The 27,184-nt window shown below is 47.8% G+C and overlaps 1 protein-coding gene across 1 annotated transcript; it reads right to left on the bottom strand.

Moving 5' to 3' along the window:
* Positions 1–27,184, bottom strand: LOC128725037 (mucin-2-like). The gene is given in 19 exon segments (XM_053818756.1): positions 1–366; positions 434–745; positions 826–915; positions 978–1,130; positions 1,191–1,406; positions 1,471–1,587; positions 1,659–1,847; positions 1,909–2,058; positions 2,125–2,313; positions 2,384–2,530; positions 2,589–2,795; positions 2,871–3,140; positions 3,204–3,290; positions 3,364–3,555; positions 3,623–3,667; positions 4,353–4,556; positions 4,594–4,680; positions 4,766–5,206; positions 27,149–27,184. Coding segments are annotated over 19 exon segments (3,411 nt in total). The 3' UTR covers positions 1–87.

Genomic DNA, 27,184 nt, shown 5'->3' with positions numbered 1-27,184 from the left:
AAGGGGAGAATCCTTTTAGAGATTGGCAACGGGAACGAAGGCGATGGTCACACGACTTCGACTAGGGTGACATGAGATGAACCGAGTCTAGAAGTTGAACGGTATGGCTGGCTTCGGGTAGGAGTATCCGGTCGACTCCTCCGGTGGAAGATACTCAGGCGCGGCGGTGGCCGGTGTCTTTGGTGGCAGTGTGAGCGGATTGGGTGGTTTGGGATAATCGTAGCCACAGCTTCCGTCCGCATTCAGTTCCGATTCGCTGCATCCCTTCTCCGTGGTCGTCGTAGGCCGGGGAGTTGTCGTAGTGGTAGTTGTTGTCCTTCGCGTGGTCGTAGTCGTCGTCGTGGGCCTCGTGGTTGTGGTTGTTCGCTGTGATAATAGAAATCGATCGATTAGTAGATGGAACAGATCGATGAAGATGACTGGCGATCCTCACCCTCGTCGTGGTCGACGGCGGAAGGTATTCTTGCGACGGTGTCGTTCGGCGTGTCTGCATGAACAATCCGAAATGGTTAACATCTTCTTCCACTCGATCCAACATCTCGATAATCTTACTTACCGTAGTAGGCCTTGCAGTGGTTGTTGTGGAGACGCGGTTTGGCAAAGTGAAGGACTGGTCCGGCTGCGGATAATCGTAGCCGCAGCTTCCGTCGGGGTTTTGCGCTGATAGCGGACACTTAGTGGTAGTTACAACGCGAGGAGTTGTTCGCGTTGTTGGTCGAGTCGTCGTGGTCGTCCGACGAGTGGTCTACAGAGTGGAAAAACGAAACGTTAATCACAAATAAGAGCTCACAACATGGGCAGTTTCAATTTTGGACAGAGTTGTACCGTTGTCGTTGGACGTGTGGTGGTTGTTGTACGCCTGGTCGTTGTTGTCGGTGGCAGATACTCCGTAGCTGGTGTGGTTCTTCGTGTTGTCTGTGAAGGGAGTGGAAAGTTTAGTGAATTTTGACAAAGTGTTTCTATTTCTTTCCTATTACCGTGGTTGTCGGACGCGTGGTGGTTGTTGTACGACGGGTCGTCGTCGTGGGCCTCGTGGTCGTTGTTGTTGGCCTCCTTGTGGTGGTCGTTGGTGGCAGATATTCTTGAGCCGGAGTAGTACGACGAGTGGTGGTTGTAGTTCGACGAGTGGTCTAAATCATGCGAATTAGTTAATTAATCGTATGAATACTTTCGCTCTAGCGATTTCGTACCGTTGTTGGTCTGGGCGTTGTCGTTGACACTCGGTTTGGCAGCGTGAACGACTGGTCGGGCCTTGGATAGTCATAACCGCAGCTACCGTCGGGGTTTTGAGCTGACACGGGACACTTAGTGGTCACAACTCTCGGTGGCGTTGTCGTCCTCCTCGTAGTTGTCGTCAATCTAGTGGTGGTAGTAGGCCTCGTAGTGGTGGTAGTTCGGCGAGTTGTCTGTGATAAATTGCGTTATAATGGTTAGAATATAAGCTACTCTAACTCTCATGTTTTCTTTTACCGTAGTTGTCGGGCGGGTCGTGGTCGTTGTTGGTCGACGAGTAGTTGTGGTTGGAGGTAGATATTCCTGCGCCGGAGTTGTTCTTCGCGTGGTAGTTGTAGTGCGGCGGGTTGTAGTCTACAAAAAAAGATAAACCATGGTACAAAAAATGTGATGCTTTTGCGATCTTTTCCGCAGAAATCGCCTACCGTAGTTGGACGCCTTGTAGTAGTCGTCGAGACGCGATTAGGCAGCGTGAACGACTGATCTGGCTTCGGATAATCGTAGCCGCAGCTTCCGTCAGGATTTTGCGCCGATGGAGCACACTTCGTTGTAGTTACGATCCTTTGGGTCGTCCTTGTCGTTGGCCTTGTTGTCGTGGTCGTTCTTCGTGTCGTCTATAAAGCAAAGCAAACCATTAAATCCGTGTCTAACTTTCTATCCCTCTTTCTCTCTTACTGTTGTGGTGGGGCGAGTTGTCGTTGTTGTACGCCGCGTTGTGGTTGTAGGCCTTGTTGTGGTCGTCGTTCGACGTGTGGTCGTGGTCGGTGGAAGATATTCCTGAGCAGGAGTAGTTCTGCGAGTTGTCGTTGTAGTACGACGCGTTGTCTAAGAAGAAAAAACGAATGAATTGGATATGTCTTAAAACAACAAGCTTTTCTCCGTCACACTCACTGTTGTTGGCCTAGGTGTTGTGGTCGTCGACACACGGTTCGGCAGCGTGAACGACTGATCAGGCTTGGGGTAATCGTATCCACAGCTTCCGTCAGGATTCTGAGCCGACGGGGCACACTTTGTAGTCGTTACGATCCGCTGCGTAGTCCTTGTTGTTGGACGAGTGGTTGTGGTTGTCCTTCTAGTGGTCTATAAAATAATAGTGATACATAATTGTTTTTTTAATTGACAACACTTTTTCACCCCCATACCGACTCACCGTAGTCGTTGGACGAGTAGTAGTCGTCGTACGCCGAGTAGTAGTCGTTGTTGGTCGCGTTGTAGTCCGCCGAGTGGTAGTAGTTGGTGGCAAATATTCCTGCGCCGGCGTCGTCCTACGAGTCGTAGTTGTTGTGCGACGAGTGGTCTGTAAGCAGCCGTCATATAATCTAGGAAACTGAAAATCCTTCCACTAAGTATCTTACCGTCGTCGTTGGTCGACGAGTGGTGGTAGTCGAGACACGATTTGGCAGCGTAAACGATTGGTCCGGTTTCGGGTAATCGTAGCCACAGCTTCCGTCTGGATTCTGTGCAGAAGGAGCACACTTTGTGGTGGTTACAAGACGCGGAGTAGTTGTCCTGCGCGTCGTCGTAGTTGTGGGCCGTGTCGTGGTCGTAGTACGACGAGTCGTCTGATGAAGAAAAGTTATACGACATAGAGACGTTAGACACAGAACTACATTAACTAGATTATTAACTTAAATTACCGTCGTTGTTGGACGTGTCGTGGTTGTTGTGCGGCGCGTTGTCGTCGTCGGAGGCAAGTACTCCTGGGATGGTGTTGTCCTACGGGTAGTGGTGGTCGACACTCGGTTTGGTAGTGTAAACGATTGGTCCGGCTTTGGATAATCGTAGCCACAGCTGCCATCGGGATTCTGTGCCGAAGGTGGGCACTTTGTGGTCGTCACTATCCTTGGTGTGGTCGTGCGCCGTGTCGTGGTTGTAGGCCGAGTTGTGGTTGTTGTTCGGCGTGTTGTCTATCGATAAAAAAGCAATCATTTACGTTTTCAGCCCTTTTCATACCCTTTACAAATGCCTACCGTCGTCGTAGGTCGAGTGGTTGTTCGCCTAGTGGTCGTCGTAGGAGGGAGATACTCCTGCGATGGCGTTGTCCTACGGGTAGTAGTCTGCAAATGGAATAGAACCATAATTTATCAGCTGTTACAACTTTCCCAAGGGACAGCCTCATAAATAGCGTACCGTAGTTGGGCGCCTTGTGGTAGTTGTCGAGACACGATTTGGTAGTGTGAACGATTGATCCGGCTTCGGATAGTCATAACCGCAGCTTCCATCCGGGTTCTGTGACGAGGCGGCACACTTTTTGGTCGTCGTTACGATCCGTTGGGTCGTTCTAGTCGTGGGCCTCGTCGTGGTGGTTGTGCGACGTGTGGTCTGCGTGGGAATGTGGTACATAATTATTCATCGTTTGTTCGTTAATTGGAGAAAACGCCAATCCTACCGTTGTCGTCGGCCTTGTCGTGGTCGTCGTCCTACGGGTGGTTGTCTAAAAAATAATGTAAAACGTAAACAGAAAACATCATTCGATTACCATAAAATTCCATCACGGTAGACTGATCATAAAAAGACACAGCACCGATCGCGCGCTTTTGCTTCATCAAATAAACATTTCTTCTCCCATGCCAGAGTTCGTTGGTTCGCGCTAATATTCCAGTTCGTCTGGGTATCAACAATCTACGTGCGAATGGGTTATAATCAAAAGGGAAACGGATACCCTTGAGGGGCGTATCATAGCCAACTAACGCAAACTTCTGCCAAGGACCCTTTCAACCGCTAATGGATCGCGATCCATCCGTCCAAATCAGTGCGCTTAATTTATTCAGCTCTAAAGGTTCAACACAGAGTGCTTATCTTTGCCTTTGGTTGATTAACGCTCAACACAATGACCATATATCCCTAGATGAAGGTCATATCTCAAACCAGCCATCTGTTGTCAACACACGCGCGAGAGTTCCGTCCATTCCGGATGAACTACATATCATAGGGTAAAGGGTTTCCTTATCTCCCTTTAAACGAGAAACCTTCGTCCCTTCGAAAATGTATACAAGATGGGATATGGAAGCAGAAACACCAGTCTGCATGTGGTACCTGTCCAGTCCATCTTTCGATGGTGATGAGCCATAATCAACTAATGGATCACGCCACGTCACTATGCGGAATATTGCCCTTACCGTTGGTCGTTGTGTGGTGGTCGATACACGATTCGGAAGCGTAAACGACTGGTCCGGCCGCGGGTAATCGTAGCCACAGCTTCCATCCGGATTCTGCGCCGACAGAGGACACTTGGTCGTTGTCACAACGCGGGCTGTAGTCGTTCTTCGGGTTGTCTGAGGAATGAGAGGTTAACCACAAAGTATTGTAGTGCTAAGTGTCGACTAAATGGGCTAGAAAGGACTCTCCCAGGGGACTAACCGTAGTCGTTGGTCTCGTCGTTGTTGTCGTCCGCCGGGTGGTGCTCGGTGGCAAGTATTCCTGCACTGGGGTGGTTCTGCGTGTAGTCTGCAAAAAGGACAAGGTGTAGATACGGTTACTTGCTTGCTGACAGGTGTTCCCGTCGCTTCGAGAGGTTTATGTCCTCGCTTACCGTTGTTGTTGGACGGGTAGTGGTTGTCGTTCTTCGTGTCGTTGTCGTCGTAGGCCGTGTTGTAGTTGTCGTCCTGCGAGTGGTCTGAAGAGATCATAGGAAACCAAGCTCAGCTCGTGCGTGCTTAAAGTGGATCATATATATCAATCCATCTTCCTACAAATTACTTACCGTTGTCGGCGGTAGATACTCATTCGGCTGATTAAACGATTGGTCTGGTTTCGGGTAATCGTAGCCACAGCTTCCATCCGGGTTCTGGTCCGATACTGCACACTTGCGCGGTGTCGTTGGTTCTTCAAACGGAACTTTCGGCTTATCGTAGTGGTAACCATCATTCTGTAGGATGTTGTTGTTCGAGTATCCACCACGTAGTAGTGTGGATATGTCCGCCCGTGCCGTGCTGCTGGCTAGCAGCACTACGAGCGAAATGACCGAGCTCCTCTGGAACGCAAAAGGATGAAAAAAAAGGTTTACATAACAATAATGACCCAGTAAACCAAGCAGTTGTTTCGTCCATCCGATCGGTAGCAGATCAGTAGATGCAGAAGCTCGGCAATTAGCACACAACAAAGGACCTCAGAGACCCCGAGGGTTAACCACCGGTCACGGGGTAAAGGCTCCATGATCGATTGACCCACAACGAAATCGACAAAGTCACCCTGGAAACTGCACGAGCAAAATCATCCCGGCAGCTGCCACAGGCTGACGTTAAATCATCGGAAGGTTGCGGTCGACATAGGCCACGCAGGATGCCATCGTACGGAAAAACGTCGTCCCGGTGTCGGAGCCATTTGTAACGCGCCGTTGACAGCTTCCATCACACATCGATAAGGAAGATAGGGTCAGCAAGGCGACCGCCGAGCGATGCGTTTGCCCACCCGTTAACGATCGCAGCACTCGCTGTTTGTGGAGTTTTGCCTTCTTATGTCTTGCCTGCCACGTAACTTCTCCGGCTGGCCAAACGACTCGCGGAAAGGTTAAGCGTCAAGGTCTGTCAAGGTCCAGATCGCGGCAAGGTTCGCGCGTTGTACGGTCGTCCAATTTACGAGCCTTCGCGTACCTCGCTCATGATAGAGAGAGAACACGTGCCCGCGACTGTCCCATCACCGTTGTGTGGATTTGTCTCCGAAAAGGAAACCCCAACGGCACCTTGGGGGGAGGGATCGTACTTAACGTTCAACTACGGTGTCGTCGGTGTTGACGGTTCGATTTTTTCTTCTTCTTAGAGAATGAATTTAATTTACCCAAGGTTCCGATCGCTGCCGCAACGATCGTAGGATACCGGGCGCCCGGTCCGGCTGCCCTACGCATCACAGTAGCCAATCGATCTTTCGTGTGCACGTACTTTCCATTTCTACCCGTTCGATCGGTCGTACGAATGCCTCCCACCCTGGCGGATTTTCTAGATTGATCGATTGTGTAACGCGCTGATCGTATCCCCGGCGCCAGTGTTCGCAACAATCCTGCGAGTATCCCTCGCCGGAGATGGCCACCGATGCCACCGCTACTTTGTAATTTGCTAATGAATGTTTGTATTTGATGTCTAGGTTCAGTGTACATTCTTTTGTGTTCATATTAAGGCATTTTTTGTTTGTTAAAACCACATGACTGATAGAGATGAACTTTATTACTAGAAGAAAAAACTTCCTTCATTTGGGTGGTATTGTTCTGTTCAAAGATCATCCGATCCGGTTGAAGGAATTAGAAGGAATCTCTCACTGATAGTCACATTTCAAACGTGGTTTGCTTTATTTCAATGCGGCAGTAGCAACCCGTATAGCAAATGATGGTGGAAGGCCAGCAAATGATGGTAGAACGGACTTAGAAACAGTAAAAGTGATGAGTTTATTGTTGTGACACAGCTTTTGTCATTTGTTTAAACGAGAGGATATACTTGCGAAGAGCGTCAACACAATTTATTATATCTTTAGCATGAGAATAAAAAACCAGTTTCCTCTTCGATCCCGAGTGTCATTTGAGCCCACATAAATTATATATTTTTTTAAATCTGAATCGAATGTGCTACCCACCAGACATTGATTCATAATTTATTTAATTTTATATTCATAAAGGGAAATAAATAATATAAATTTCCTTTTATGTGTGCGATTGGTTTAAAAAAACTAACACACACACCAAACGTGCCATAGACAGCGTTGATCATCTTTATACACATTAAGGCATAGTGATCTTCACCATTCGTGAGTGATTACCATTTAATTGCTATTAATTTTGAGGAAATAAGACTCATCGCCTTGAAGAAGTTTTTTGCCAGCAACAATGACCCACATATCGGGGGTAATAACTTGCGCATTACAAAGTGATGCCGCGTACAAGTTCAATCCATGGGAGATCAGACCCCTCCACGATCGAAATTCAAACCACTGGCGTACGTGCTTGCGACAGAATGTCTTTGCAAAACAACAATAATGATAATAATCGAATAATCTTTGCACTTCCACCTGGCATCGCTAGAACGCGCCATGTGCGAGATCGTAACGGCCGACGCCACGTGTCATCCGAGTGATGGTCGAAACTAATCAACGGAAAATCACGCTTCTATCTCACATATGTGTCAAGCCACAAGCACCACCGCTTAGAACGCCAGTGCCAAGCATTCGTTCATTTATGCATTCAATTATTTACCATTTACACCATCTGCCAGCAAATGCTCTCAGTCCTACTGGCATGCGACTAGTTGGTTCATGTTGTCATTGGCACCCGAGAAGCGGTACGGTATTTCAACGGTTCATACCGGTAGCACTGCTCCTTCGAACTCTCGGTCATCTTCACCACGTATGTAAACATACAACCCACCCCGAGCCAGTTCACCGATCCACTCGATCGGCACTCGGTGCGCCGCATTAACATCGCCGGCAACAACAATAACTAATTACTTTCGATTATCGACCACTTATGAATAGCAAACATGGCCCGCGGGCTCGGCTCCGTACGTGGCGATGGCCTCCCAACCGAGAGCGGGCGGGATTGGATTCTTTTTCAATTTTTTTGTTAACCAACGGAACCGTTGATGAACGAAATCACAAAAATGTAGGTGGCCAAGTCTTTCGGTGGGAGGAGAGAGAAGGGCAAGGGAATTAAAGTACACACACGCAAATGTCACGCGATCGCGTCATGAAGAACATCATTCTCGTTCGATCTCTATCTCTCTTTTTTTTTGTACGAGTCATCAAGTTCGTGTAGGACAAGACTCGTAAGTCCGCTCACCTACGGCCGTGTTGTTCTTGCCGAAAGATTTGCAAATACCGACCCACTTTGGAATGGTTCTACGAGTACCTTCCCCGTGATCGTATGCTGTGTGTTTGCTTTTCCCAACTCCTATTCCGATGACACCTTTTCGGAATGGAATTATGAATTTCCGAGTAGCTCTGGTTTATTTTCCCAACCCAAAGCACGTAAGGTTGGTGGGCTTGTTGAATATTCAAGGTCGCTAAGCTCTTGGTTGATTGGAGGTAGGATCTTCCGTAAAAGTCAAGTAACCGTTCAGTTTGTTAGCGATGTGCGTGCAGAAAATAAACAGACAGTAAAAAAACACATTTCATGACGCTTTTAGAATAAATAATAATAAAACAACTCCTGAACCTACGACATGACATAAAAGTACCGCTAACGCAACGAATTTCTCCATTCGCAGCGAAAAAAGCCCATCAGATGGACCAGAAACAAGAGATTTCAACGAAAGAACTCAACTAGGCAACAAGCGACGAACCTCGGTTTGCTGCACCCCGCGGCAAAAACCTTCAATTTTTCGCCCTGAGGGCTAAAGACATGCTACATGAAACGGAAGTGGCGACGTATAAAAAACACACCTCTTTACGTGCAAAACAAACTCCTACCAACAGGAGCGCCAACGATGTCGCGAAACCACTCGTTCCTCGTGAATAGCGCCAGCTGTTTTATTTTTTTTTCACCCATAAATGGAAGTGTCCTTTGCTTTGCGACTCGCGCGATTTAATCTAGTGTTTTGGGGTACGCCATTTGCGATCGCGCGATGATTATGATCATTCTAGACCGCACCAATTTCGTCCAAAAATGGCATAGAAGGATGCCGGTGGTGAATTGCTGGTTGCTGTAAGTAGCCGTCGCTAGTTTTTGTTCCTCACTTATTGAACATCCTTTCCCAACCTCGAAAGTAATTTCAACGCACGTGTGAGCTTGCAGTCCGCATAGAATTTAAGCGCATCACTGACCAACGATCGAGCATTCACCGAGAGAATGGAAATGCGCACACGTGCCGGTCACCATTATGCGGCTTTGCTGGCAGAGGGACACAGCATATGAACTCCTCCTTCAACTCGATAACCTTCCTGTCTGCCGATTCGACAGCTCAGAGTCCACGTCCACCTACCTCTTTCCAACACCCATCACGAAGGCCGTACATCCTGTGCGCTCGCGGGCGGCTCGTGAATCGGAAAGTCAACCAAGCGAAATGGACCAAGAAACCAGTCGAAATGGGCAGAGCCGTGCTAATACAGATGATGCTCCGTTACGCAACCAAATCATAACTGGTTCGCCCCGAGGACTGGCGTGCGTTTGTGTGGGAGAAGAGGCAGGGCCTTCGACGTGCTGGTCGACCCTCAAAGGGCACGGCGCTCGAAACATCTCACACCTACCGACCTCTGGGAGGTTATAAATCGATTTCTGATAAAAACCAGCCCAATCTCGTGGCTCTTCATTAGCGATCCACCCTAAACAAAGCGTTTCGTATCAAATTTGTTCGAGCAAACAACGCAACCCAATAGCCCCCGGTCATCGCTGCCTTTTTGAGTGTGTGACACTGGGGTTTTTACATAAATACATATCCTTCCGATGTGAAATTTAATAAATCTCTAAGCCAAGCTCTCAGCCCACGATCGATCGATGATAAAATGACATTAACCTAATGAGCCTTCGTCGCTTCGAAGGCGCTTCAAGGTGTCACTGTGCAGAAGACTAACGATAGAAATACGATCAAATCAAGCGAACGATTTGACATGCGGCCACTAACACGCCTGACAGCCAAATCCACCGTTCCGAGCTTTTGTATGTATTCCATCAACGAATTTTCCCATCGGCCCATTCCGTCGCATCCGCTTAGCGTCCTGCCCAACGTTTTGCCAAAATCCATCGCAGGACGTCTTAGAGACGCCACGTGCTAGGCTTCCAGTGGTGGTGCGATTTCGATTTCACCTCACTCGCCTCTCGGCGGCATCCTTCCGATCCGATCGCGACCCCGATCCCGGCTGTGAATCGAGCGCGACGGAATTAACACGATTGGAAGATGACGATACGGCTTCAAGGTCGCGCCATTGGAAGTTGTTAATGGAATTCTCAGGTAAGCCCGAACCGCGGCACTGCCCAGAGCCCTGGACAACCCTTTCCCTTTCGTTTGAGTAAGGTGAAACGAAATTAGTGCATCACTTTTCCTGCCAATTGTTTGCGCGTTTTAGAAGGCAAAGCATTTCGAATGGGACGTCAATAAATGAAGCTTAATGCTACGGCCGTAAAGTTTAAGTGGTTTGGTGAAGATTTGATGTAGCTTATCATGAGGCTTGACAGACAAAGGCGATAATGCTCAAATGCATTTCAAATTTCTCACGTATTCAAAGCTTTTGACATTGATTCCTCCACTACTGGAATTGTAAGATAAAATACGTTTCTTCATCATATGAGCAATGCATTCCATTTTAAAACTCATTGTATACAGGCAAAAAATTCAGTGCAATAAAATAAAGTGAATTAATCCAAATTAGACAAAAACACATTATGTGTTTAGCTATTTAGCGTGAGGAAACAAAACACATCAATCGTAATTCCGCAGCTCATCCGATACGATCTCGTCACATTGTCCCAATCCGTGGCTCTCGAACAACCCACATGGTGTCGAGGCTCGACGGCTCTATGCCACCTATCTAATCGGCCAACAAAACCTGCTCGAACAGAACACCCTGCTCGGTTGGTAAAATTACGACAACGGAGCGCGCCCGGACAAATTGCCGTGAACCGCTTTTGCTATCTTAATTGAATTATCTAAAACACACGCGCTAACGCGGACGGTCGACGACGAGAATAGGCCACTCTTTCAGTCACACGACTCGACACGACCTCTTCACCGGCCACCACCACACACGGCGATTCCGCACGCGAATTTCCACAGTTTTTCCGGTCGCTTTACCTCGGAAAACCACAGCACGATTGCACATAAACGGGAGGGTGCTTAATCTTTGCCAATGGTTTGTCTTTTTTTTTTTGGCTTATGTTTAGCATGATACCCCAAGAGAATGATAAAGCTTCGGTGGAGCGAAAATGGGACCCAACAAGTGATTTTGCAATGACCACCGACTGCACTGGGTTACGATGACATCCGCCACCGTTACTGTGGCCAACAGAGAGCTGCTGTAACGAACGAGAGGGCGCGCTTGAATGCAATCGGGTGGGAATCATCATCCACACCCCTGCTGTGGCCAAAGGAACTGTCGATGTGTTGGCTGGGGCAACAGAACCGTGTCACGGTCCCGAAAAGCCCACCGGGCTGTCGACGGTGGTTTCTTGACCCGTGATTTACGGGTCGCATTATCAAATACCACACAATCCTGCTAGCAAAGAAGCGCAAATGATGCCATTTAATAAAATGCTTTCATTACTTTTTGTTGGTTAAGTGACAAGCAAAAACACAAAATCCCGTTGCGCTGACCAGCTGGGAATGGGCGGATATTCGACACCGAAAGGCGAGATGCGACATAGCACACATTTTGTTGAAAAATGTCCCGATTTATTTGAGCGACCATTTGCGAAAGAAAAGAAGCCAAACAGAGAAAACCAAACAAACATTTGCAAATAATAACAAAAAGGAAAAGAAAGGAAAGAAATGTATCCCGATGTGAGGATAAAAATAACAGATGGCAAAGAATATTGATTGAGTGAAGATCGAGGAAGGGAAAAAGTTAAACAACTGAAATACTGTAGAGCGACGACATCTAATCTAACATTCTTCTCGCAGCAACAGCAAAAATCCAACAGAGGGAGGTGAAGATAATATTAATAACCCCGATAGGGAAGTGACGCTGAAAGGACGGATTCAGGATGATGGAGAATGTGAACGCGACACGAAAGTTCAACGACTTCATCTGATGGGAGGGAGGAGATAGGCTAGAACGACGCAATCTGACGTAAACCAACCCGTTTGGGGGTGATACAAAGGAGGTCCAATGTATCCACAATTATTTGGCAAACTTGTCGTTTTACGTGCCGACAAAGCTCACCAACGGAATACCACGGGTGGAACGAGAAAAGCTAAGTTAACGATCTTTCTTCTCGGCAGCACGTTCTGGGACCGTGGTTATTTTTTTTTTCTAGGACGTGTGTGAAGGCTAATAGGATTATGATGCCGACACACACGCTTTTACGAGTCTACCGAGCCGAATGAAGATGGAAAACTGATTGCACCCTTGTACAGCTTGTGGTTCAAACGGAATATCTTTTTTATACCTAATGTGGCGCTCTCCGTTCTCTACGCGAGAAATTAATTAGGATAGTGTTTAATCCATCAATTCCATTTTTACCCTCAATTTAAAATGCAACAACCTCTAGATCTAGAGAACGAGGCTTCATTGAAAGGATTAGAGCCTATGAATAGGAATGATCCGGTTTTGATCCGATTATAGTTATTTCTAGGATTAATATTTTATGGACACATTCAAATTTACACGCATAGCTTTACTAGCAATAATTTGAACAGGAAAAAGTGAATAAACTATTTTAATTTTGATATCCTTCGGACGAAACTTTAAAGCATACCACATCAATTTTGAGGGCATAGTTTAAATAACACATAGCACAATTATCCAATAGAATGAATGTAACTGAAAAATCTGATGAATCACAATGAAAATAAATACATGACAAATCAATAAAAAAATTGAAACGAAAAACACGCAATGTGAAAATGAAACAAATACCGATTTTTAAATCGTCTCCCGCCAATGTTCCCCACTAAAAAGTATGTCACGATCAGCGGCCGACACGCACGACGCTGCATTTAGCGCACGACGATCCTGGCCATTCAACGGTGTCCTGAATCACACCTTCAAACACGCGACGTCTGTCCCTTTGGAAGGCGCCGGTGGCTGATCTAATGACCTTAAGCCACCGGTTTGGCATCCCGATGCACCTCCCAAGCGATCCAATTCCAAACCAAATGACGACGACAGCAAATGATGCCGAAACGCACGCGGACCGGTTTTTTCTTTGCGCGCCCTGAAGATGTCACCGGATCGCCACAAGCTGACCTATCGTTCACGGTCCGAGGTTCTCATTAGCATCAACCGCATCCCGCAGCAGCAACAACTCCCTCTGCCGGTGTCAGGTGCTGCGCCTGCCTGCACGTTACATAACGACCCGCTGCGATTTAGGCGAATCTGCACTCTGGAGGAGAGGTTTAGGTTATCCGCAACCGCGCGGTGAGTTATGGCGCATCGTGAAAATGCACCACCGCGGAGGGGTTGCTGTTGCTGCTGCCACATCAAATCAACCGCACTGGCAACCCGACAGCAATGTCCAGCGGGGGCTCGGACTTCTCGGTCACTGGGACAAACGCAGTGCCCGAAAAACCCTCCCAAAAACGAAGGCAAACTGGCTGGCAAGCAGCGAGGGTTGACACAAAGTAGAGCATTAGCATAACCAAATATCAATCATCCATATTTATGAACCACGTGTCGAGGAACACCGTCCGCAGGGTCGCCGTGGGGAACCAACAGGGCCTCATTCGGTGTAGCACCCAAGCTAAGAGCCCTAGAGGTTGAGGTTGGTGGATCAAAAATAGGAGCAAAAAGCGAGAAACGACCGAGAACCCGAGAAAAGTGACAAATCACTCGACGGAGGAAAATTGTCCACCGTAAGGAGGGCGTTGAATGGCGCTGCAAGCGAGATGATAATGACGTTTCCATGTTTCCCTGAGCGCCCTTTCCTTACTCGTGGGCTCGTGGTCGCAACATTTTGCATTCCCGCGCTCCCTCCTTCCCTTTCTTCATTAGGTTGTGGCCAAAACCAGGCAGAAGGGAGGTGATTGTGCACCACATCGTTTACCGTCGGTGGGGTCCGTTTGGCGCATTTTACGACGCGGTAACCGTTTCTCGGATCCCGGCTATGGTCGACGGTTGCGCTGCCCGATCAAACAATGAACTCGTTAAATATCTTGGGGGGTTCGGAGGAAAATGGACAAGGAACACGGTCGAGCGGGGGTCGTACGGAAAAATTAAACAAATCTCCCCCAAATGGCCATTTGGACTGCGGGTTTCGTTACGACCGGTTATCGGGTGTATGTGCGCAAGTGGAATTGGTTCAAACACCAACCGCCGGTAAGGTTGTGCAGTTATCACAGTTGCATAAGAAACGATGGAAATTGCCGACAGATGAAAAGCTGCGACCTACAGAGGAGCACTTTGAGAGCAAAAATTATTTGCTCACCCAAACAAGCAAGGATGAAAATGCACTTCACATGCAGATCTGATCCAGGATGATTTCCAAGAGCTGTTTGATCTTATCAATAAAAAAATGCAAATGATTATGCATGCTTTAAAACCGGTGCATTAAAATTGATCATTATTCTTGTGACTAATCGAACATGCGCTCTAACCAGAAAGTGTCCTTGTGGAGCGAAATTTCCAATCCCCGAGGTGATTGGCTCTTTCAATGGCGTGTGAATCATCTCGACCTAAAGCCATCGATAACCAAGGATGCTGTGTGTATCCACCAACGTCATCAACATGCAACAAGGACACTAACCCCGTCGCGGACACCAATCTTCTTCGGAAGGGTGTACAAAAGAAAAACCCCGCATTCTGACTGACTCATTCCCAATACCACTACCGGGTTCTCATCGGAGACAAAATAAAACCCACAGATACCAGTCCTACAAAGAACGAAAGCATCCCCCCTGGGAGGCACTGGTGGGACAGGCGAGCAACAGGACGAGTCCGGGAAAGAATGCGCCACAATATCGCGCACTAATCAAGCCGTGCGCACGCCCAGCAGACGGCAAGTGTCGACATTTGCATAAACAACACATCCACCGTAAATCATGCCCATTTATCCATCATTTTTATCTATGTACGTGCGTTGCAGAACTGCATCTGGTGGAATGTTCCCCACACACACATACACAACATCCATCGATCGTCACGAAATATCAACGTTCTTCCATTGGAGGAATTCCTAGTCCTGCAGAGTTAGAACAGGGAGACCACGCTCACAAGTACACACACAGGTACGCACTAACACGCTGACTACGCATCAGGACGACAACAACGATCGTGGATACTAGATCCGGATTCAAACGGCGCCAGATAGGCAAATTTCCATACTCTCGAGACGTGGGTGTCCTACCACGCAGTCGCAGAATTCGCCCAACATCCAGAATAAACCCATCTCTAACGGCGTTAGTAGTACTAGCACGTGTGCCGGACGTGCCTGCCATACACGAGCCACGAGGATGTTAGCCGGGATGGCTTAAAAAGGCGCTCCCGACACCGAACTCACCATTCTTCCGCACTTGGGTTGGAGATGGTCGCGTTTTAACGTTTAAAAGTTGAGTTTTTCGTGTCCTTCTCAAGTCTTCTCACGAGGGTGGCGTTTAATCCATAAGAGCGTTTTTCGTGCACGGCAACACAACTCGAGCACTAGCGTGGGCACGCGCAGGTGATCACTTTCGCTTTACTTCACTGTAGTATATCACACACTGGACAACACCGGATGCACCAGCGTTGGATTGAAACCCGCCACTCGGTCGATGGAGGACCCTCGTTGTAATTGTCCCACCGGAGGGCTCCCAAGAACGATCCAAAACGCGCCAAAATCCACAGCGGACTGAAATGCGCTGCGAATTTCAAAGGCTTATTTATACGCGCGCCACAGATCCCGCACACGGTGAGCGGCTCGAGATGATGGCTATGCTGTTCTCACCATGGCGCTGTAGCGAGCAGATGAGTCTCACACGATCACTAGACGTGGAGCGTGCGATTGTGTGATGTCGCACGACGGGTCTACGAAGCAACGTGACGATTGCCGAGGTTCGCGAACGATCAAACCCGCGTGGGTCCCATGTTGGAAAGGTCTGTTTTCATTTCAAAACAGCATCTCGACCTCATTATCGGTATCTTGGCCAGTTGCTGATAATAGCAGGTGTTGTTGGGCTACAGAATTGTAATTGCAGCATCAACAGAATTTAAGCAAAAAAAAAATAATAATACTCAACCAATCTTGAGCATCCTAACAATCCTAGACCTACGTCCTATGATCCATGAATTACTCTGTGGTGTTTTAGTAACCTACGATATTGCTAAGAATCACGGGAAAGGGAAACCTTCGAAAGCACTCATCCACAGTTGCGCTTAAAAGGGATGGCAATTCTTTTCAACAAAACTTCTCTTGTGTCTTCAACCTTCGGTTTCCGGGTATTGTGTAGGCGTTTCAACCGGAACTTACCACAGAACGCGTGAACAAGCTATGGTTTAGAAATGAGTTGGTGGGAATTCAATTACATCTAAACGTAATTATGAAGTATGCGACTATTTCGGCCTCGTATGTGGTGCATAAAATGACTTCAAAGTCCTCAAATAAGCAATGTTGCCATACTGTATCGATCAGCCATCGTTACTCGATGATCTTCATGAGAATATGAAAAAATCGCATTCACCTTTCCTCAATTCTACGTGCCCATATAGAATAACCCAAACGTTCTTCCTTAGGTTCAGCTCACCACCAGGTTTGCGTACGCTGCTGCTTTCAAGTTCAAACGGTAGCCTTCGGTTTGTGGTTTGAACCACGCAACCGCATGCACGACCCTCCCATGGCTCTGGTTTATGGTCGGTTTTCTTCCCTCGAACATGGACGCCTCTTGGCTTTCCCTTTCGACTGTAAAAACCATACGACCCCCCGGTGGATGCGCCGTGTGGGTCGGAGCAACTATTGGTTTACCGCCGTTTAACCCTCGAAGCTTGTGTCACCGCAACGCCCTGCTGAAGTTGATCTGACGCTTGCACCATCATGGTCGGAAGCAGAAGATGTGGGAGGTTGTAGCACTTTAAATGCAATCGGTAGAGAAAGAAGCAAAAGTATCCCCTTAAACCATCAGCCGTAATGCAGCTGAGGGTGACATTTTCACGACCACACGGCCGGTCGTGTTTAGATGACATTAGCGAGTGTTTTAGTCGATGATCAATTCGTTTATCATCGATCATAACGAACAGCGCGCTCGCTGGCTGTGAACAGGTGATTGACAGCAATGGCGTGCATTTCTGCAACGTGGTAAGCATTTTTACAACTCCCTCTGGTCGGTCGTTGATAAAATTACACATACGAAAGAGTATTATGACAAAAAAGAATGATTTTTCAATTACTTTTTACGATTGCAGAACAGTACAGTTAAATGCTCATTTTTCTCGTCATTAAATAAAGAAAAAACTCGCAAGTCTGTGACGCTGTGGACTGGTGTCGCACGCCACCCATTAGCATGCATGTCCTGGCTGCACCGTAATTGAATTGTAAATGCAATCAATGATCGGTACGTGACGACACCTGCCGGAAGGCGCGCCCGAGAGCCTCGATGTCGCACAGTGCATCTCCCTGCGAGGTGCATCTTCCGATAATAAGCTCTCTCCGAAGCGATATAAAATTACATCATCGTAATAATCGTACCGTTGTCGGTTGGATTGATCAATAAAGCTTTATGGTTTCGCACCATCGTCTAAAGCGGCGCCATAACCTGCCACAGGATGCTGATCGATCAATTTGTAGCGATCATATGCGGAGTGCTCGGACGCTCGAAAATGCACTCCCACTTAGCTACCTATTTGGATGCGTTTTGAGGTGTGTTAACCAACCGTCGGAGGATGTGTTGCGGTGGAAAAAGCATAAAAGCATCAGCGACGGGGTAAGTAAATTAAATCAACGCCAGCTAACGTTACCTCCCATCATTTCGACTTCCGTCCACAGACTTGAGAAATGGCACGATTTTAGCTGCGAATCATTGCCAATCTCACACACACCCGTGGTAGTCGAGGCACTTTCCGTGCTAAAACGGATCCATTTCTTCAGCCCACCGCATTCAGCGGAAATTTTAATGTTACATCGTCGTATTAACGACAGCGAAAAGCCCGCTCGCGAATGTCACGGACACGGATCGAACATCCTACACCGGCGGTGGCGTTTGACACGTTTGTTTCGAAGGAAAAGCAACAAAAAAATCACCATCGCTGATGCACCGTCAACATATGGTGACTAATTATAACAAGGACAGCATTGAAGACGGGACAGCATCCTTCGTTCTACGATGTAGCGATCATTAGTGTTTGTCCCGTTTATTTTTTTCAGCACGTTCGTGTGCAAAAAAAAACCCGCTATCCTCTCAGAGATGCATCTGATGCGTTAGCTGTCAAGCAACGATAAATAGAGAAGAGAAAAAAAACAATATTGATAATCCTTTACCAGCTAGAAGCTTAAGGCTGACGTTCGATTTCGCGAAATGTTGAAAGTGAATTAACACGCGTATAAATCGCGCCCGGCCTCGAACCATCTGGCCGATCGTCGCCATCATCGTCTTCGCTGGGGTGAGGGACATGCGCTTAAAACAGCGCGAACGCAGCATAAACCGGCAAGCAAAAAACCAAACATAAAAACCCGTTCCAATCGCACACGGGCGCGCGCGCGACTGACCTGCGACACAAGGCGACCCCTCGTCAATCGGTCAATCGAACGAACGTTTCGAACAGGTCTCGAAGAAGACGGGAGGTTGCCCGATGATAACGGCACGCCGGGATAGCCGGTCCTGTCGCAACAGTTTTCCTCCACCCCATAACCGTACCGGTTGTGAATATGGGTGGCACAGAAATATCCTTTTTCAGGTGGCAACGCTTCAGCGCGCACAAAACAAGCCTACAAACAAAACGAAACAAAAACCCCAACACCGACTAACCGACTAACCCGGTCATTCGCCGAAGTAGGCTGCATCTTTTTTCTTATTGTTCGCTCTTTTCTCTGTCCAACCTCTTTCCATCTATCGGCTTCAGATGCCACCGAAGAGAAATGGTCGCGATCTACTACCGCAGGGATGAATGAAGCGGAGAGGATAAAAAAGGACACCACAAAGACGAAGCAGTAGACGGATGAAAAGACAGAACGAGTAATCGATACAAAACCCACGGAAAATCGCAACCGGCTGGGTGATAAAATCGCTAAAAACAATCAAACTAGAATCGCGAGAGGCCGACCAGAGGATCGGGTGCGGAATGTGACAGTTTTAAAATGCAAACGAGTTCGCGCGGCGGATGGTCGCGAGGTTTTTAACATTCGTCCTTGTGCCCCCGACATATTGCCAGCCCGTGTGCCCGAGGCCCACATTCCGATGAATGTCGTCGTTTTTTCAGCAATTATTGGTGGCATTTTGAAAATGCACATAATGGAGGCACTTCTCCTTCTGCGGTACCGTTTTTCCTTAACCTCACTTACGCTCTCAGGTATTGGCTTCCCCATCACTTGTGCCGTCTTTAGTACTGCTCAAATTACCCAAAACTCAAGCACCCAAGAGTCGATGGTGCCATCTTGAAACATTCTTCCAGCCAACAGAGTGCGCGCCCTTGAAAGCAATACCTTCGTCGGGCGTTAAAAAAGCCCAATAAAAATAAACGTGTTCATCTTTTTTTTTCCTTCTTCTTCTGTCTTTTTTCCAGTGAAGTTATCTCCACCGAGACGGGGTGTAATTTATGGCAACCCAAACACGGCCCACCACTGCGCACGCGGCCACTTGAATCAGGTGCAAAAGGTACTAATAAAATTGATTGAAAATGTAACCCCGCTTGCCTTCGAGCGTGCACGCAAAGTTCAAACCTCCGGCCGGTTGGAATGAAGATATTGCGATGGTGGAGAAATCCCGCGCTCGATAACCCAAAATGCCCTACGGTCATTTATGCTTGTGCGTGTATCCGAGACCTGCCACGAAAGTGTCCCGAACCGATGCAACGATGGTTGAGGACCTCGAACGAAACGTCCTAGTAGAAGAAGGTCCTCAGCACCAATATTAACTACCATTTGGGCAATATTAGCTTTCGCGTCGTCGTGATAAGCGATCAACCGTCGTTCGGACGGATTGTTTGTTTCCGATTAAAAGCGTCTAAAGTCTGAAGGCTGCCGGTAGTAAGATGATCCAAGCTCGTCCGCTCAACCTCGTGCGGTCTTTTTTTAAGCAGCCATAAACACACAAACCCGTTCTCCCGAGGTGGCATTCCGGTGGTGCGGTGTGCGTTTACAAACCGACCAGCGGTGGCCACGAAGGCACGGCGATCCGTGTGATCATCCACGGCTCGTCCAAGAAGACACCTCTCGAAAACCGGTCACAAATCCGCCGAGACGGACGGACAACATTTTTACGCATTTTTACAACCGATTCTAAAATAAGGCAAACCCCAACCGAAACGAGTTCGAAGAACGAACACCACGGGATCTTTGTCCCAAGGGTGGGGACATCCTGACGCAAAACCAAAGAGAAAGAGAGAGTGAGAGAAGAAATCGAAATAAATTATTCACCGAGAGCCAGCGTGATAAGCCACGCAGCAACAAACCGAGCGAGTTCTGATACACGGACCCCAACAAAAACGGTTTAGGCTATTCTTGGCCGTTTGGCAATTTTTTGCTCCTTCCAGCGGGGGCTTAATTTGGAACCGACCCGTGGCTCGGTGCTAAAAACGGCTACACATTTTAAATTCAACTCAGACCCACCCGTTGGCGAGTAGTTCCGGTAACCGGTTCTAGCGGGCGATTGAAAAAATGCCTATGTCTATCGTAAAACCACTCGCGGTTGCAATTGAATGGAAATTTCACCCCACACGATCCTCGTCCAGGAGACCTTGGCAAAGAAAAGCAAGGAAACGGATTATCGTGGCCGCAATAGATCCCTGATAGATCGCCCTTACGCTCCCTCTACGGTCAGGGACAAACCAGCCACGGCAGCAACATTGAACTAGTTCCTATTGATGTCCATTGCCAGCGCGAAACTGGAGCATGGCACGTGGTCTCATCGTTGAAAGTGAGTTTTATTTTACCGCAAATGGCGAGAAGGAGCTGACAAACAAATGCCGCCATATCATTATTCACTTCCTTTTGCTCATTGGAGACACCTCACGACGATGGGAAGGATCTTCAGGATCCTACGGGGTGGTTTAAAACACAAAACCTCGGAATGGAACATAATTAAAATCCGGTGATTGGAAATAGCTTAATTTATATGCGTTTTTGTAAACTAATTCGTACGTTTTTTTTTCCTCCCCATTTCCGTCACAGTGTCTCATCCTTCCCGGGTTGATGTTCTTGGGCAAGGTTTCGGTTGGGTTCCGATGCTAAACATTACCGGGCCGACGGGGGATATGGGTACGAATTAGACCGGCTTCACGAGGCGCAAAATGGGTAATAATCTTTAAATTTATGTGCCACAGCCGGGCATTTTTTTTCTTTTGGGGGTCTCGATCATCCTGGCGTTTTGCGTATGCATATTCATAAGCATATTCGCATCCGCATCGATGCGCGGCATAAGAGGATTTGCTAAAAATTTAAACATGAAACGATTTGAACGCTGTACTTTAAAGCATCATTTGTGTGTTATATTACGATTGTCGAAAGGATGGCGAAACACGATGGCTCCCGATCGATAAGATGCACCTTCAAGAATTCGCAACAAATCGATCACAAAAGCAAGCAGTTCGATCTTGACCTTTGCACGGCATCCTTTGTCGAGTAGCTGAGCGAAAAATAAATCACATACACATTGATTTATAGCGGCCGTAGCTGGCGAGATGCCAAAGATGGGACCAGATGGAACACCCTCCTGTCCACGCACAGCTGCTTCGTCGGACGCTTCGTGCGAAAATTATCAAAATTCACATGTTCGTCTTTAAACGGTAAGCATTAATTTTGTTTTATGTTGTTTGTCCTCGAGTCAGCCTGAACTGAATGGCTGAAAGCGGTCGGCGGGCTCACCGAATGAGGATGATGGCAAAAGGTGCCACAGTCCCACCTGTACGCCCTATCCTCGATCCCCGAACAGAAGCGATCCACTTGGAATGATACCGCAAGCTTAAGGCCAAGCCAATTTGGCGGCTCATCAATCACATTCGGTCGGGTCCATCCCTTGCGGTGGCCGAACCGGGTGGAAGATAAATTGTGTTGGCGGCTTATGCTAATCATCGACCGGTAATCCTTCCCCGAAACCGTCAAACCGAGTGCGGTACCATTTGTCATAGGCCGATGTTTGGAGCCTCGGTCAAAGGAGGATGTGCCGGTGGATGTATCGGAACATCGACAACTCTTTTGTTTTCTTCACTTTATCCCTCCGAAAAATCCATCAAACGAGCAAGATAACTTCGATTGCACCTGTGGGGCTGCCAGGAGCTTCACGAATCGCTCGTAGGGCTAAGCGGATCTAGCTCCCTGAGCAGCATAATGAAAAGGAGTTTAATTAGCTGATCAAACTCAATCGCACTACCTGCGTTATCGGTAGCTCATGTCCCTCTTTATGCCTACTTTTAAAAAGGTGATCTATCATGACGTTCATCGCAAAGGAAAAGATTCCTTTCAGGCGTCTGATGCATGCTTAACACCCTGTCAGATAAGTTTAACTGCCACAGAATCACGTTCGACAAATCGGTTCATGAGTTCACACATTTTCGACAATTATCCGATGACACTCGACCTTCGCTTAATTGGGTTTTGGTGAGCCGACGGGTTTCGGTGGGTCACCGATCAAACCGATCGCCAGGACGTTGGCTGGTGCGAATAATTGACGTATCGTTCGAGCGCAATTGTCAAACTGTCAAGCGATCATTCGCTGCATGCCCGCGGGGCTATCGTAGACCTAGCACGGACACGGACGGCAAGTGCAGCAGACGAACAACAAAAGAAGACCCCATCTTGCTGGCAGTTGATGCTCACATGGCAGCACAACTCGCGCTGGTCAGCCTCGACCCATTGATTAACGATAATTGTTCTCTTCCGATTGGAGGCGCTTTTTTGTGTGCCGTCGCTCCCGGCACGATGCCATAATAAGGATAGGCAGGCGTTGCGAATCAACGTGTTAATCCAACAACTTGTAGTTGCAATTCCCAAAACCACCGATAGTAACGAAAGCATTCAACGTACGTCTTCTGGCTGAAGTGAATACTCGGATTGCTAAAACGACCAAAGGCCATGCTTCCGAGTAGTGGGTTTCGGTTGCAAGCGCCATCCTGGGTCTGTTCCGGCCTTCTTTGCAGTCGCTTCCACAGGCGGAATCGGAAACCCGCCAAAACGCCACCACGTTGATTGTCCTTGGCCCGGGGGCATACGTCGTTGCCATTTGTACGCTCGCCCGGGTCGCGCTTCGTGAATAGATTGTCGCGCACATTTTCACATAATCATAAAATTAGCGGCAGCTTCCATTTTTTTGCTTGCCCTCGTCTTCACTTTATTCGAAGACACTTCCTCGAAACCGAATCTTGACCCGGCGCTTCGAAAGGAAGCTTCTGGCGGATGGTGCGATATTCGAAGACTTTGAAATTTTGACCCTAAACGGATCGTCTCGACTTTCTTACCCTTTCTTACCCCCCAAACGGTGCCCGTGACTTTCTTGTCCCATGCACGGATCTATTTCACTCGACGGCAATGTTACCTATGGTAACGAGCCGTCCTGACCGGAGTCACACGTGTGAGGTCTCCACTCCCCAAAATACTTTCGCAACAATGTCCGAACCGTCCTCGCGATATTGAAAGAGATGATTTTTGTTTTTCAGAAGAAGAAAAAACCGGACGACCTTTTTCGAGCCTCATCGCGACAGAGGGTCCGGTTGCGCTGGACCGGTTAATTCGACCCAACCGCCGGTTTTGCTGCGTGGCAGGGCCGGCGGAATGTACGCACTTTCCTTGCGTTCCTTCTCGAAGGAGATCGAGATCATCCCAGCATGCGTGCGATGATCCCTGCCCACTGGGACGAACATGCCCATCGAAACTGGTTTCACCCGAATTTAACTAACAAATGATGGATATCAACTCCTACGAGGCGGTGGCGATCACCTCCGAACGCTGTCATCAAACTACGTCAAACTACGTCTATCGAACCCAACACCGAAATGATACGTTTGAGGGGACTTACCTTACGCTTCTTTCCTCTGCATCCCGGCGGTGGATGCACTTCGAAGATAACGCGCGACATTGGACGGCTTGTCTGTAAGTGCCTAAAACTGACACCGTCTTGAATCGGGCAGCTCAAGGCTTAAGGCTTTCTCAGGTTGGCTGCATGAACATCGATGAGCATCGATGAAAGGACTCCGACTCCGGCGAGTAGATCCGTCGAGGTGCCTACGGAGGTTATGAAAAACAACGATCACCTCTCTAGCGAGCGCGATTCAAGTACCGATAAATTTGTCACTCACCGATTAAGTACTCGTCGAGGGCCACCACTTTGACCTCCGCTATCACCGCTCGCCGACATCTATTTCGGGAAGATGTCTACCTTTCGTCAACGGTCAAGGACACTGCGATGGCCACCGCACAAAAGATCACTCGCAACATCAGCTGCAACAGCCACCGTGGGTCAGTCGGAGTAAGTTTGATTGACTCTACCGGCTGGGGTGAAATCCTCCGGATATACGACGTTCGGAGTGAACAAAAAAATGCGCACTTTGCGCCACTCAGTACTCCATCTGCCAGACTTCAGTTTCGGTAGTAGTCTCCCGAACGATAAATTATAACTTTTATCGCATGGCCCCACCATTCCGCCATTGCTCGAAGGACGCGGCCAACGCAGCTCAGGAATGGACAACCTTCGAAAAGATAGGTCATCAATAATGGAGCCCCCGCTAGTCCTCCGCGTCTGAGTCTGGGTCTTTCTTCTGCGAAACCCCTCCACAAGTACTTTCAACGGTCGCGTCGTCGGTCCATACGCGTGTGTCCAAACGTGTCTCATTTTTATGGATATCATCTTCTGCGTCGAAGCGCGTATCAATCCAAAACCGTGCTCTTGAATACCGGAGGCAGTGGGTGAACTTTAAACCACGTGTTCCAAGGTACCCTACCAGACCTCTGGCGCTGAAAAAATAGTGAGAAAAAAGAAAAGCAAAGAAACATCCAGACACCAAACCGAACCACAGCAAAACGGCAATTTCTCTGGGCAGCAGTATCTATCGACTACATTTTACATTACATTACTCATGCTCTTCAGGAGGTTTGTTAACATTAAGAAGAAGAAAAAAACACAATTCACCAGCCATAAACCTTTATCGTGGGACGCACCCAGCGCAATCGCAGGAAATCTCCACAGGTAATCCTTTCATAATTGCCTAATCTTATCCCGCTCTCATGGCACAAGGAAGTAGTCGCATCAAATCAAACGCAAAGCTCATGGCTATTTTTGTCCGTTGACGATCAAACGGCCATAATCAATTGGATCTTACTGCTTGATAGACGGACTAAATATCACCTCGCAGCAGGGTAGCGCGAAAAGTTCAGAACAACAGTAAGCGCAGTATAGAACCGCAAGCACAAAAAAAACCCAAGGAATCATAAAAAACGGCTTTACCATCCACTAGTCCGACGCTCAGAACCACGGTGATGGCGGTTGTGTTAAGCGAAACCCAAAACCCGTTAAATCAAGGAAAAAAAAGTCCACCAACAACCCAGCCTGATGATCGTCATCGGAAACATAACCGAAGAGGGATGAGCGAACTTTATTCCGCGAGTGTTCAGCGAAGTTGCCATAAAAATTCCGGTCCTTCGAACTGGATCTTCTGCCTGTGGCGGAGACCTCGAAGTAGTAAATTTGGCCCCACCCTGATTGCCGGAGCTTCGCACAGGCAATTCCGAAACGGATCACCGTTGAAAGAGGAAGCGAGCCATCGTAATGAAATAAAAAAAAACAGCACCTCCCTTGCCCATCTTGGCCAACTCCCCATGAACCGTGCATCGGGAAAATCTTGAAACTTTACGACCTGTACAATAGCCAACAAATTACTGGAATTTGGGTAGCCACGAACGCATATAAATTGTTTCCTGATCGCGCTACTACTCTGGTATCCTGACCGACTAAACGACATCAAATGACAAAGATTCCGGTCCAAGAACTAATCAGAACCTGCGCCTTTGTTTGGTAAAGAAGTAACGTCCGCACTAGCTGCTAGCCGGATACACACCGATACTTTCGGTCGAATGTGGTTTGAAATTAGATTCTACGACCAAACCCAACCCAACGAGTAGTTCCGGGATGACGAATGCATCCACCCGGTGGCCAGACTCCCATTAAATGCATCTCTTTACGACCCCATCAGGTTGTCCACTTGAAGATCAATCTATTCCCATAAAGCACCAACATTTACCGTAGGGCAGCGTGTAGGTAGTACGTAGGTATCGTCCACACGCGGTGCCTCAGGACGGTTATCCAAATCCCACATTGCATCGATCTGGGTCCGTCATTGCGTCACACTCTCATCATGGTGGCAGGTCATGCTGCGAGGCGATTCGATTGATGCCATGAATGCTAACAAGCGGGACGAGAAGAGCTCGTTCAATTTCCGTTCCACTCAAAGGCAGCCAGGTCGTTCAGATGACGAATTGTTCCACGGTAACCTACGCCCCCTCGTCGGAACACAATTATTCTAGGCACGATCATTCGTTCGGCGGCGTCCTATTACGTTCATTTCCCACCTGACAAAGCTCAGCTTCTCCGCCTAAGCTTAGGCGTTACAAGTCCATCCATCGCCTCTCGGCACCGAAAATATGATAACAATCCCTGTCGTCATCCACGCGATTTCGTGTCGGTTGCTTGGCATTCTATGGCATACACGTACGAAATTAGAACGGGTGCTTCATATATGGACTGATAGAAGTGCGAATTGATGGGTAAAAGGGTAAATTCTCTGTGCAACAGACTGATGTGGGTCCTGGAACTATGAATGTTTTGTATAGCTCAAGTATCTCTGGTGCGATAGGTAATTTGAGTAAACACGTGTTTCATGGTCAAAAGTATCATCCGTGCAGACTTTTGATAGCTTAAACTATGGACAACTCCCACACAGACAAGACAGAAAAAGTGATGAAAAGTATTCCACCTTCAAAGAGCCCTAGTATCCTTATCTGTTAGCAGAACTGTTAAACCTACACCATGTGATATTCGAAAGAAGACACAAAACACATAAATAATCAAATACAAAAAGTAATTAAACATGACACAGTAATCGTTAAGTAGTAGAGCCTAGCTATACTTCATAGAAACTTCATCTCCAAATTCGTTAGCAGAACTTTTAAACCAATACCATGTGATATTCGACAGAACAATGTTAAGACAAATATAATTATATACAAAAAGGAACTCACCTCGTTGATCACCTTGATTAGCTTCATGCTCATCAT

The sequence above is a fragment of the Anopheles nili genome, chromosome 3 (assembly GCF_943737925.1).
Source record: "Anopheles nili chromosome 3, idAnoNiliSN_F5_01, whole genome shotgun sequence".
NCBI classification, from domain to species: Eukaryota; Metazoa; Arthropoda; class Insecta; order Diptera; family Culicidae; genus Anopheles; species Anopheles nili.
The sequence above is the reverse complement of the archived record's forward strand: the minus strand, read 5'-3'. Positions and strand labels throughout refer to the sequence as shown.